The sequence below is a fragment of the Muntiacus reevesi genome, chromosome 2 (assembly GCF_963930625.1).
Source record: "Muntiacus reevesi chromosome 2, mMunRee1.1, whole genome shotgun sequence".
Classification (NCBI taxonomy): Eukaryota; Metazoa; Chordata; class Mammalia; order Artiodactyla; family Cervidae; genus Muntiacus; species Muntiacus reevesi.
The window spans coordinates 195,923,018-195,935,754 of NC_089250.1; the positions used below are offsets into that span (position 1 = coordinate 195,923,018).

Below are 12,737 nucleotides of genomic sequence, written 5' to 3' on the forward strand. Positions count from 1 at the left end.
ATCAGCCCCTTCTCTGAGAAGCTTTGGTTCCTTACAGTGCCACTGTCAGATTTTTTTTTAGTGCTGTGACACTGGCTAAGCCATTTAACTTCTCTGAGCCTTAACTTCCTCATCTGTACAATGGGGACAATGCTGTCCATGCTGGGGAGTTTAATGAGCATTAATGAGTACATTCTGGCAGCTGTTGAGATGGTGTGCTGTATGTGCCAGGCGTTTGACCTGTACGCGGCACAGCTTCACATTGACCTTGTCAGTAAACTTCACTGTTCCAGTTATACAGACCGGACATCAGCTTGCTTTTTCTGTAGAAGGCCACTATTCCTATATTTGAGACTCTGTGGACCATGTGTTCTCTGTTACGATACATGTGTCCATCATTCCCCCTTTACGTAAAGCAACCGTAGACCATATATGAGTGAGCGTGACTGTGTTCTAGTAAGTTTCATTTATGCACACAGGAATTTGAAGCTCATATAATTTTCCTTGTCACCAAATATTATTCTTTCAGTGTGAATGTAAAAACCATTCTTTGCTCCTGGGCTGGATGAACACAGGCACCAGGGTGGATTTAGGCTGTAGTTGGCTGGCCCCTAATGCAGCTGACAGAAGTGTGGTGCAGTGGGCATTGGTCACCCAGCCTGTGCTCTTCTCACAGGGCCTCGCTGCTCTGCACAGCACCTGTGGAGGGGCCCAGGATGGGCGGGCAGAAAGGGGCACGTTGGATTTCACCAGCGCTCAGGGAAAGCTGGGACAGTAATACTCCAGAACCTTGAGATCGGTGTTTCAGTCCTGACTTGGGCAGACATAGCTGTCTTTAGGGCTGTGGTATGGGTGGGATTTTCCCTCTGACGTTACTTGTAGCAGAGTAGTGGAAACTGTTCCCTGGAAGGTGTGTGCTGTACTCTGAAAATGTTAGTTCTTTCTTCCAGAAAAATGGTCAGCAACTGTCATGCGGTGTCTAATACAGGTCTGATTTTTTTCCCCTCTTAGAAACGAGAGGTGAACACTGTTTTGGCCGATGTCATCAAGCACATGACTCCAGATCGTGCCTTTGAAGACTCCTATCCTCAGGTGACAGCTTTATATTTCTCATTTCCACATTGTTAGGAATTTTATTCTGTTGCATTAAATAAGTATTTTTCATGGAGATCAGGCCGTCAAGTCAGGTAATCCTGGGTTTGAGTCCTAACTTTGACATGTCCCAGCCATGTGCCCTTTAATCAGTTACTTTGTCTTGCTGTGCCTGAGTTTTCTTACCTGTAAAATGGGAAAAATAATAGTCCTGTCTGAGTGGTTGTAAGAATTGAGTGAGGTGTGATGTGGGAGGTACAGTTGCTTAGCATGAATAAGTAAGATGGCTATGTTCTTCAGTTAAGCTAACCTTTTATTTGGAAATAAATTCAAACTTTATTGGGAAGTTAAAAGAATAGCTCAGAAAGCTCCCATTATTTTTTACCCAGATTCACTAACTGTGAATATTTTCCATGTTTACTTTATCATTATCATTCTATGTACACATATGCACACATATTCCTACATGTGTATGTAAAATTTTTTAAAACCAGTTGAGGGTAAATTGCATACATCATGTCATTTTTGCCTCTAAAGAGTTCGATGAGTATTTCATAAGAACAAGGACATCCTCCTTTATAACCACAGTTTAGTTTATCAACTTCAGGAAATTTAACATTAATGTCTTACTTTTGCCTCTCCACAATCCATATTCCAATTTTTTCAGTGGGTTCAGTGTCCTTAATAGCAGATTTTTGTTTCCCCTCTAGTACAGAATCCAGCTCAGGATCACTTACTATAAAGTAACTTCAAATCTAATTAAGATTTTATTTTTTATTTGATAACATGATGTTCTGGCACTTATCGCCTATGATTGGTTGGTATCCTGACTCACTTAGTATAAGAAAATTAGTTCCATATTCTTGTCTAAATTTTAGAATTCTTACATTTTACTCATTTAAGAATTATTCACCACTTGCTAATTAAAATGGCTCATTATTACAATTTACTGAGCAGCCACTAGCTATTTCTTGATGGAATGAAAAATGACATAGTTGCTCACAGCAGACTTTTGGTCAGCACAGTAGAGTCAATAGAATGTGTAGAGAAGATAGGTCATGCTTTTGTGGGTGGTCAGGGTCTCGGGCTCATATGAAGACTGATGTGCATTAAAATTTTAGTTGAGGAATTCCGATAAGACATTGACTGCCAGTGCCCCAATTCACTGAAAACTTGAACATAATAGTTTTAATGCCGTTCGTTTCTAAGAGACAAGGGAATTATACTACATTGTGATTCTGCTATATGCAAAAACAACTTATAAAAGATGCCCAGGGGTCAGCCTGTGTTCCAGACAGCTACCCATATTGGTTGTGAGCCCTTTGTCTTAAGCAGGGGCCACATCAGAAGAATAAAACTACTAGAGTCTGTAAACAATCAGCTTGCTCCAGGTCTAGGATAGGGAAGGCAGGGTGAGCCTGAAACATCTTCTTGTGCCAGGAAGTAAGGAATTGCTGCGGGCAGATGAAATGAGCACAGGAGCAGCTTTAAAGGGGCTGTCATGGGCCCCGATTTGAACATCAAAAGAAATAAATATAATAACAGATTATAATCTGTTGAGTAAAATATGAATGCAGGAGTTGGCCTTTATGATGAATAGGTAAATAAATAGATGAGGGGTAAGGTGGATGGGGTGCCATCAACGAAATGTGAAAGAGATGGTAGAGTTGAAAAATCTACACAATGCTTGCAGCCATCTCAGTAAAGACAAGAATCATTCTTCATCCTCAGGCAAAAATCATCAATGAATGCTAAATCTGGAGGGGATGTTCGATGAGGAGCAGGATATTTTCATATCTCTTCCCGTAGAATGAGTGTTAGTTGTAAGGAAAAATAGTGACTATGTTGGAGAATTTGGACAGCCACTGACAGTAAAAAATCCATATCAGCAAGTGGGGTACTGCATGCCTGCAGATATGGTATCCTGAGAAAGACACAGCATCATCCATGTAGCATTCCAGATGAGAATGCATGGCTCACTCTAATCAGGAGGAACACTAGTCACGTCCAAACTGAGTTGCATGCTAAAAAGTAATAGCCAAATCATTGCCGTCAGTGTTACAAAGGTTAAGGAACTGTTTCAAATCGATTACAGACTATAGAGACATGAAGACAGAATGCATGATCCTGAACTGAATCCTGAACTGCAGAGTGGAAAAAATAACGCTGTAAAAAACGTACTGAGACAACTGACAAGACTGGGATACAAATGATAGATTAAAGTGTTAAAGTTATATCAGTATTAACTTTTCTGAATTTGATAATGACAAAATGGAAATATCAGAGAATATGTTTATTCTTGGGAAATAGAAATGAAGTATTCAGGGATGAGGCACATGATACATGCAAATGACTTTAACATGGTTCAGGAAAAATATGTCTTACTATATAGAGAGGAAAACTAAGATCATGGCATCCGGTCCTATCACTTCATGGCAGATAGATGGGGAAACAGTGGAAACAGTGGCTGACTTTATTTTTCTGGGCTCCAAAATCACTGCAGATGGTGATTGTGCCATGAAATTAAGACACTTACTCCTTGGAAGGAAAGTTATGATCAACCTAGACAGCATATTAAAAAGCAGAGACATTACTTTGTCAACAAAGGGCCGTCTAGTCAAGGCTATGGTTTTTCCAGAGGTCATGTATGGATGTGAGAGTTGGACCATAAAGAAAGCTGAGTGCAGAAGAATTGATGCTTTTGAACTGTGGTGTTAGAGAAGACTCTTGAGAGTCCTTTGGACTGCAAGAAGATCCAACCAGTCCATCCTAAAGGAAATCAGTCCTGAATATTCATTAGAAGGGCTGGTGCTGAAGCTGAAACTCCAATACTTTGGCCACCTGATGCGAAGAACTGACTCATTGGAAAAGACCCTGATGCTGGGAAAGACTGAAGGCAGGAGGAGAAGGGGACAACAGAGGATGAGATGGTTGGATGGCATCACCAACTCGATGAACATGAGTTTGGGTGGACTCTGGGAGTTGGTAATGGACAGGGATGCCTGGTGTGCTGCGGTTCATGGGGTCGCGGAGAGTCGGACACGACTTAGCGACTGAACTGAACTGAACATAGAGAGTATAATAAAACAAATTTAACAAAATACTAAAAATTGATGACTTTGGATAAAGAGAGCATGGGAGTTTTTTTGAAGCATTTTTAAAAATTATGAAATTATAAAAACACATTTACAGGAAACTTGGAAAATGCAGAACAAAGTTACATATGGTTTCGCTATATATTACAGTTGTTTTTTTAAGATTTTTAGTTGGAGTTTTAATATCAAACTCTCAAAAATTAGTAGAATGAATACACAGGAAAATAGAAGGATATAATAGACCTGAAAAACACTATGAACCAAATCAACATGATTAAGATGTATACAATTTTCACACAACAGCAGGATACAAATTCAAGTTCCCATAGACTATAAATCAGGAGACACTGGAACATATCCTGGAATGTAAAACAAGGTGCAAAAATTTCATAGTCTAAAGGTATTAAAATCATACATACATACGCCTGTTCTCTTATCACTGTGGAATTATGTTAGAAGTCAGTATCAAAAAGTATTTGAAAATATCCCACATATTTTCAAGTATAATGTAACATTTACCAAGAGATATCTTTGACTTAGCCACTAAAAGCCTCAAAAAAAAAAAAAAAGACTGAAAAAATACAGAAGGTGACTGCAGAGAAGAAAGCACTTAAATGAGAAATAAACATCAAAATGAGAAATTAATATCAAAGGATACTTAAAAAAAACATGAATTTGGAAATTAAATGTCCACTTTTAAATAGTGGATGTACCTAAAAGCTATAACAAGGAAAATTAGAAAATATTTGTAACAGAATAAAAGTGAAAAGAGAATTTATCAGAGTTTGTTGCATGCAGCTGGAGTTGCTCAATGCAGCTGAATACAATGTGGAATCATGAATAAGGTATTATGAAAACAAATAATGGACACTAGCATAAAATTTTGTAAAATTTGAACAAAATCTGACCTTTAGTTAGTAATACTATATTATGTTAGTTTCCTGTTTGGTTTTTTTTTTTTCTTTTAGCAATGTAGTATTTCTTTAGAGAATTTGTGCGTTTTTTAATATTGTTCTTTTAACATATCTGTAAGTTTGAAATGATTTCATGGTAAAAAGTTATAAATAAACAGTCTACACATATTTTAAAAATTCTACTATTGGGTCAATAGATAGGTGAAGAGATAAAGCGAATAGAGCAGAACATTAGCCCTTGTAGAATCTCAGTGGTAAGTGGGTGTTCTCTATATTTTCATTGGATTTTCTTTATGTTTCAGCATTTCATAATGAAATGTTGAAGGGAAGAAAAATGTCTTTTAAAACATTATTTGTAAGTATGTTAGTGTTAGTCGCTTAGTTGTGTCTGACTCTGTGACCCCCATGGGTGATAGCCCGCCAGGCTCCTCTGTCCATGTAACTCTACAGGCAGGAATACTGAAGGGGGTGGCCATTCCCTTCTCCAGGGGATCTTCCAGACCCAGGAACTGAACCCAGTTTTCTTGCATTGCAGGCAAATTCTTAACCATCTGAGCCACTAGGGAAGCTCATTTGTAAGTGTACTTAAGTCGTAAAAAAAGATACTTAAGTGTAAAAAAAGATTTCATGTTCTAAAGGGTTAGTTGCTGTGGAGAAGGTTTCAGGAGCTATTTCAACCAGACACATATTGCACTATCTTTGAATGCTCTGTGTCAGAACATTGTTTGTCACGATGTTTTGAAGTCCTTTTGCTTGATGATCTAGTCAAGTGCTTCATTATGAAACAGGATGTGTACCATTAGTATTCTGTATTTTTGACCATGAGCCGTGTACTTTGCAGATGATTTAAACACCAGTGTTTTTAGTATAAGCAGAGTAGTTTTCGGTAATTTTTCCCTTCTTGATAGCTATCAAGGATAGGGGTTTATATTTCATTTAGAAAAAGTGCCTCCTTGGTTCTCCCGTGCCAAGGCTGTGTCAATAGACTCTGCACATGTCAGGGTGAGGGGTGGTGGATGTCAGTATCTGAGTATCCAGGACAGGCCTCACAGACTGTGCCATCATCTGTGGGTAGTGCCATGGCCTTTGACCCCACTGTCAGAATCAGACCAATGTCTCTCCACGGAAGTAGTCAAAAAACCCAGGACTACCATGGGCTAGAATTGTTGTTGTTCAGTTGCTAAGTTGTGTCCAGCTTTCTGTGACCCTATAAATTGCAACATCCCAGGTTTCCCTGTCCTTTACTATCTCCCCGAGTTTGCTCAGACTCACATCCATTGCATCTGTGATGCTGTCCAACCGTTTCATCCTCTGTTGTCCCCTTATCCTCCTGCCTTCAGTCTTTCCTAGCATCAGGGTCTTTTCTAAGGAGTCAGTTCTTCTCATCAGGTGGCCAGAGTATTGGAGCTTCAGCTTTAGCACTAGCCCTTCCAATGAATATTCAGGGTTGATTTCCTTTAAGATTGACTGGTTTGATCTTCTTGTATCCAAGGGACTGTCAAGAGTCTTCTCTAACACCACAGTTCAAAAGCATCAATTCTTTAGCACTCAGCCTTCTTTATTGGCTAGAATAGGGATCTATAAATCACGGCCCATTTAGCCCGAATAATTTTATTGGAACTCACACACACCCATCTGTTTACATATTGTCAATGGCTGCTTTCCAGCTACAGTAGCGGAATTGAGTAGTTACGATGACTTGTATGGCCCTTTATAGAAGAAGTTTGCCCGCCTCTTGAATTCTTATAGCTGACTCGGTCAGAGAACTTTGAAGGGCAGGCACTGCTCTAAGCACTGTAGCCGAGCCATCCCATTTAATCCTCCCAGTGAACAAGATACTGCTTTGGAGAAGAGGAGGTTGAGGCTGAGAAGTTCTTCTTCTAAGTCTAGAGTGAAATGGGCAACCCAGACTGAGACAAGACCTAACCTAATCGAGTAATTCCCCCGTTATTTGGCACTCCAGATTTCCCTTATTGTCATTGTGCTTGCATGTTATGAGACAGGGTTGCCTTTTTAAAAATATCCAAGTTTTATTAAAGATGTGTTTTTCATTTTGTTTTGCAGCTTCAGTCAATAATTAAGAAAGTAATTGCACACTTTCATGATTTCTCAGTTCTTTTCTCAGTGGTAAGTAACTATCCAGAACTATTTTTGAAAATTTGTATCCGAGTCGGAAGTTCCTTTAATGTCTCAGTAAATTTTTTATGGTGTCCTCAACCAAAAAAAAATACTTAACAGTTCCTTTTTTAGTCTAAAAAAAAAAGTAGGTCTAAGCAATTTAAATATTTATATCATAATGACTTAAGCAACTTAAGCAATAATATTTCTGTTATTGAGAAAATAATAGGCATAGACTGATAGAAAAATATTGTTTTTATTTCATTTGAGACTTTCTATGGGATGTATGTACCTACTGGGCATCATACAACTTCTGAAACCTTGGAACTAAACTGGGCATTGATTTTTTTTTGTTGTTTTTGCATGGTATCTGCTTTTTATCACACAGTTTAATGTTGAAACTGGGAAATATATCAAACTTCTAGTTGTCTCAGTGTCTTGACAGAGTTGAGATTTATTATATTTCCTTAGAAATTTAAAATATCCTATGATACCCTTCTCATTTGCTGCAGTGCCTTGGGTATGTACCAATCCAGTTACGTACTTCTCTGCAGGAACACTCTCTGCCCCTTCCCTCAGCTTCCCTCTTCCTTCTTCTTGTTTCTGCTTCTGTTCTCTCACAGGGCTGTAAGCTTTTGTTTATTTAATAATAGAAATTGTTATTTATTGGATTTTTGCCACACTCCAAGCCCTATGCTAGAGCTTTTATAAATTTTTTAAAATTGAAATGTAGTTGGTTTACAATGTTGTGTTGGTTTCAGGTGTATGGTAAAGTGATTCAGTTATACATAAACACATATTCATTCGTTTTCAGATTTCTTTTCCCATGTAGTTTATTATAGAATATTGAGCAGAGTTTCATGTGCTATACAGTAGATCCTTGTTGGTTATCTTTTTTATATATAGTAATGTATATGTTTTAATCCCAAACTCCTAATTTATCCCTCTCACTTCCTCCCCTTTGGTAGCTATTGTTTGTTTTCTCTGTGAGTCTATTTCTGTTTGTAAATAAGTTCATTTTCATCTTTTTTTAGATTTTAGGTATAAGTGATATCAAGTGATATTCGTCTTTCTCTTTCTGGCTTACTTCACTTTAGTGTGATCATCTCTAGGCCCGTCCATGTTGTTGCAGATGGCATTATTTCATTCCTTTTTGTGACTGAGTAATATTCCATTATATATATGTACCGCCTCTTTATCCATTTATCTGTTGATGGGCATTTAGGTTGCCCCCATTTCTTGGGTATTGTAAATAGTGCTGCAATGAACATATTGGGGTACCCGTGTTTTCTGGATTATGGTTTTCTCAGAGTAATATGCCCAGTAGTGGGATTGCTGGGTCATATGGTAGTTTTATTTTTAGTTTTTTAAGGAACCTCCATACTGTTCTCTATAGTGGCTGTACTAATTTACATTCGCAACAGTTTAGGAGGGTTCCTTTTTCTCCATACTCTCTCCAGCGTTTATTACTTGTAGGCTTTTTGATGATGGCCATTCTGACCATTGTGAGGTGATGGCTCGCTGTAGTTTTGATTAGCATTTCTGTAATAATTAGCAGTGTTAAACATCTTTTCATGTGCTTTTTGGCCATCTGTATGTCTTTAGAGAAATATCTTTTAGATTTTCTGCCCATTTTTAAATTGGATTGTTTGTTTTTGATGCTGAGCTGTATGAGCTGTTTTGTATATTTTGGAGATTAATCCCTTACCAGTCACATTGTTTGCAAATATTTCCTCCCATTCTGTAGGTTGTCTTTTCATTTTGTCTATGGTTTTCTTTGCTGTGCAAAAACTTTTTAGTTAGGTCTCATTTGTTTATTTTTGCTTTTATTTCCATTACTCTGGAAACAGATCCAAAAAGATACTGCTGCAATTTATGTCAAAGAGTGTTCTGCCTGTATTCTCCTCTAGGAATTTTATAGTACTTAGTCTTAGATTTAGGTCTTTAATCGATTTGGAGTTTTTTTGTGTGTATAGTGTTTTCATTTCAGTTCAGTAGCTCAGTTGTGTCTGACTCTTTGTGACCCCATGGACTGCAGCTCTCCAGGCTTCCCTGTCCATCACCAACTCCCAGAACTTGCTCTTACTCATGTCCATTGAGTTGATGATGCCATCCAACCATTTCATCCTCTGTCAACCCCTTCTCCTGCCTTTCCCAGTATCAGGGTCTTTTCTAATGAGTCAGCTCTTCATATCAGGTGACAAAAGTATTGGAGCTTCGGCTTCAGCATCAGTCCTTCCAGTGAATATTCAGGATTGATTTCTTTTAGGATTGACTAGTTTGATCTCTGCAGTCCAAGGGACTCTCAAGAATCTTCTCCAACACCACAGTTCAAAAGCGTCAATAGTATTCTAATTTCATTCTTTTACATGTAGCTGTCCAGTTTTCCCAGCACCGCTTATTGAAGAGACTGCCTTTTTTCCATTGTATATTGCCTTCTTTGTTGTAGATTAATTGACCACATGTGCTTGGGTTTATTTCTGGGCTTTCTATACTGTTCCACTGATCTGTATTTCTGTCTCTGTGCCAGAACCATACTTTTTTGATGACTGTAGCTTTGTGCCTAGTCTGAAGTCAGGGAGCCTGTTTCCTCCAGCTCTGTTTTTCTTTCTCAAGATTGCTTTGACTTTTTGGGGTCCATTTGTGTTTCCATACAAATTAAAAAATTTTTTGATTCTAATTCTGTGAAAAAAAGCAGTTGGTAATTTGATAGAAATTGCATTGAGTCTGTAGGTTGCCTTGGGTAGTGTAGTCATTTTGACAATATTGATTCTTCCAGTCCAAGAACATGGCCTATATTTCCTTCTCTTTTGTGTCATTTTTTATTTCTTTCATTAGCATCTTATAGTTTTTGGAGTACTAGTCCTTGCCTTCTTAGGTAGGTTTATTCCTAGGTATTTTATTCTCTTTGATGGCAGTGGTAAATGAGATTGTTTCCTTAATTTCTCTTTTTGACCTTTCATTGTGTATAGAAATACAACAGATTTTCTGTGTATAATTTTTTATCCTGCAACTTTATCAGATTCGTTGATGAGCTCCAGTTTTTTTCTGCAGTGTCTTTAGGATTTTCTTTCTGTAGTATTGTGTCATCTACAAACAGTGACAGTTTTACTTCTTTTCCAGTTTGGATTCCTTTTTTTTTCTTTTTCCTTTTCTGGTTGCTGTGTTAGGACTTCCAAAACCATGTTGAATAGAAGTGACGAGAATGGACATCCTTGTTTTGTTCCTGAACTTAGAGGAAATACATTCAGCTTTTCCCTGTTGAGTATGATGTTAGCTGTGCATTTGTCATACATAGCCTTTATTAGGTTGAGGTAGGTTCCCTCTGCCCATTTTCTGAAGAGTTTTTTTAATCATAAATGGATGGTGAATTTTATCAAAAGCTTTTTCTCCATCTGTTGAAATGATCATATGGATTTTATTTTTCCATTTGTTAATGTGGTGTATCACACTGATTGATTTGTGGATATTGAAAAATCCTGGCATCCTTGGAATAAATCTCACTTGATTCACGGTGTATGATCCTTTTAATGTATTGTTGGATTCGGTTTGCTAGTATTTTGTTAAGGATTTTTGCATCTATGTTAATCAGTGATATTGGCCTGTAATTTTTTTTTGTGCGTGTTGTGTCTTTGTCTGGTTTTGGTATCAGGGTGATGGTGACCTCATAGATTGAGTTTGGAAGTGTTCCTTCCTTTGCAATTTTTTGGAATAGCTTCAGAAGGATAGGTGTTAGCTTTACTCTAAACATTGGATAGAATTCACCTGTGAAGCCATCTGGTCCTGGACTTTTGTTTCTTGTGAGTTTCTTAATCACAGATTCAGTTTCAGTGCTTGTGATTGGTCTATTCATATTTTCTATTTCTTCCTAGTTCGGTCTTGGGAGATTGCACCTTTCTAAGAATTTCTCCATTTCTTCTAGGTTGTCCATTATGTTGGCATATAATTGCTTATAGTAGTCTCTTACAATCCTTTGTATTTCTGTGGTGGTGGTTGCAACCTCACTTTTTTCATTCCTACTTTTATTGATTTAGACCCTCCCTCACTTTTTTTTTTAATGAGTCTGACGAAAGGTTTATCACTTTTATCTTTTTCAAAGAACCAGCTTTTGGTTCCATTGATCTTTTCTATTTACTTTTATGCATTGCCTCAGGTCATTTTTAGAAAAGCACTGGGAAGCAAGAGTAGTAATGAGTACCGCTTTTCGAATGAGGAATGCAAGAAGGGGTGGAGAACCTTGCTTAAGGTCACACAGGCACTGAATGTGAAGTCAGGATGCGGAAGCCACTGTTTGGACAACTGACTCTGCTTTCTCCGTTCCTCTATGCAATCCTAAAAAGACTGAAGCCTGCCTTGCCTTTGGGTACCAAGAAGAGCTTCGTTGCTGTTCAGTCACTAAGTTGTGTCCAACTCTTTGTGACCCCATGGACTGCAGCACGCCAGGCTCCTCTGTCCTTCACTGTCTCCTGGAGTTTGCTCAAACTCATGTCCGTTGAGTTGGTGATGTCATCCAACCATCTCATCCTCTGTCGCCCCCTTCTTCTCCTGCCCTTAATCTTTCCCAGCATCAGGGTCTTTTCCAGTGAGTTGGCTCTTCACATCAGGTGACCAAAGTATTGGAGCTTCAGCTTCAGCATCAATCCTTCCAACGAATATTCAGGGCTGATTTCCTTTAGGACTGATTGACTGATTTGATCTCCTTGTTGTCCAGGGATCTCAAGAGTCTTCTCCAGCATCACAGTTGAAAGCATGAATTCTTCAGCAGTCAGCATTCTTTATAATCCAACTCTTATATCCATACATGACTACTGGAAAAGCCATAGCTTTGACTAGACAGACCTTTGTCAAAAAAGTAATGTCTGTGCTTTTAATACACTGTCTAGGTTTGTTATAGCTTTCCTTCCAAGGAGCAAGTGTCTTTTAATTTCATGGCTACAGTCACCATCTGCAGTGATGTTGGAGCCCAAAGAAAATAAAATCTGTTACTGCCTCCACTTTTTGTCCTTCTATTTGTCATGAAGTGATGGGACTGGGTGCCATGATCTTAGTTTCTTGAATGTTGAGTTTTCAGTCAGTTTTTACCCTCTTTCACCCTCATCAAGAGGCTCTCTGGTTCTCTTTCATGGATCACACCCTTGTCATGGTGAAGGGGCTTGCATAACTCAGTGAAGCTATGAGCCATGCTGAGCAGGGTCACCCAAGATGGACAGGTCATAATGAAGAGTTCTGACAAAATGTATTTCACTGGAAGAGGAAATCACAAACCCACTGCAGGTATTCTTGCTGTGAGAACCCCGTGAACAGCATGAGGTTATTACTTACTTAAAGGTTTTCCAGGACTTCCCTGGTGGTACGGTGGATAAAAATCTGCCTACCAATGCAGGGGGCACAAGTTTGATCCCTAGACCACAGCACATGCCACGAAGCAACTGAAGCCTGAGTTGTGTGCCACAACCACTGAGCCCTTGTGCGGTAACTACTGAAGCCTGCACACCTAGAGCCTGTTCTCCACAACAAGAGATGCCACTTTAATGAGAAG

At 38.5% G+C, this 12,737-nt stretch overlaps 1 protein-coding gene across 2 annotated transcripts in view; it reads left to right on the forward strand.

Annotated features, from left to right (window-relative positions):
• Positions 1–12,737, forward strand: part of VPS35L (VPS35 endosomal protein sorting factor like) — a 140,324-nt gene that overhangs the window by 75,876 nt on the left and 51,711 nt on the right. For both annotated transcript variants that reach the window (XM_065924431.1, XM_065924430.1), the window contains exons 19-20: positions 991–1,071; positions 7,145–7,207. In XM_065924431.1, coding sequence (XP_065780503.1) covers positions 991–1,071; positions 7,145–7,207 — 144 coding nt within the window. The remainder of the gene's footprint in view (positions 1–990; positions 1,072–7,144; positions 7,208–12,737) is intronic.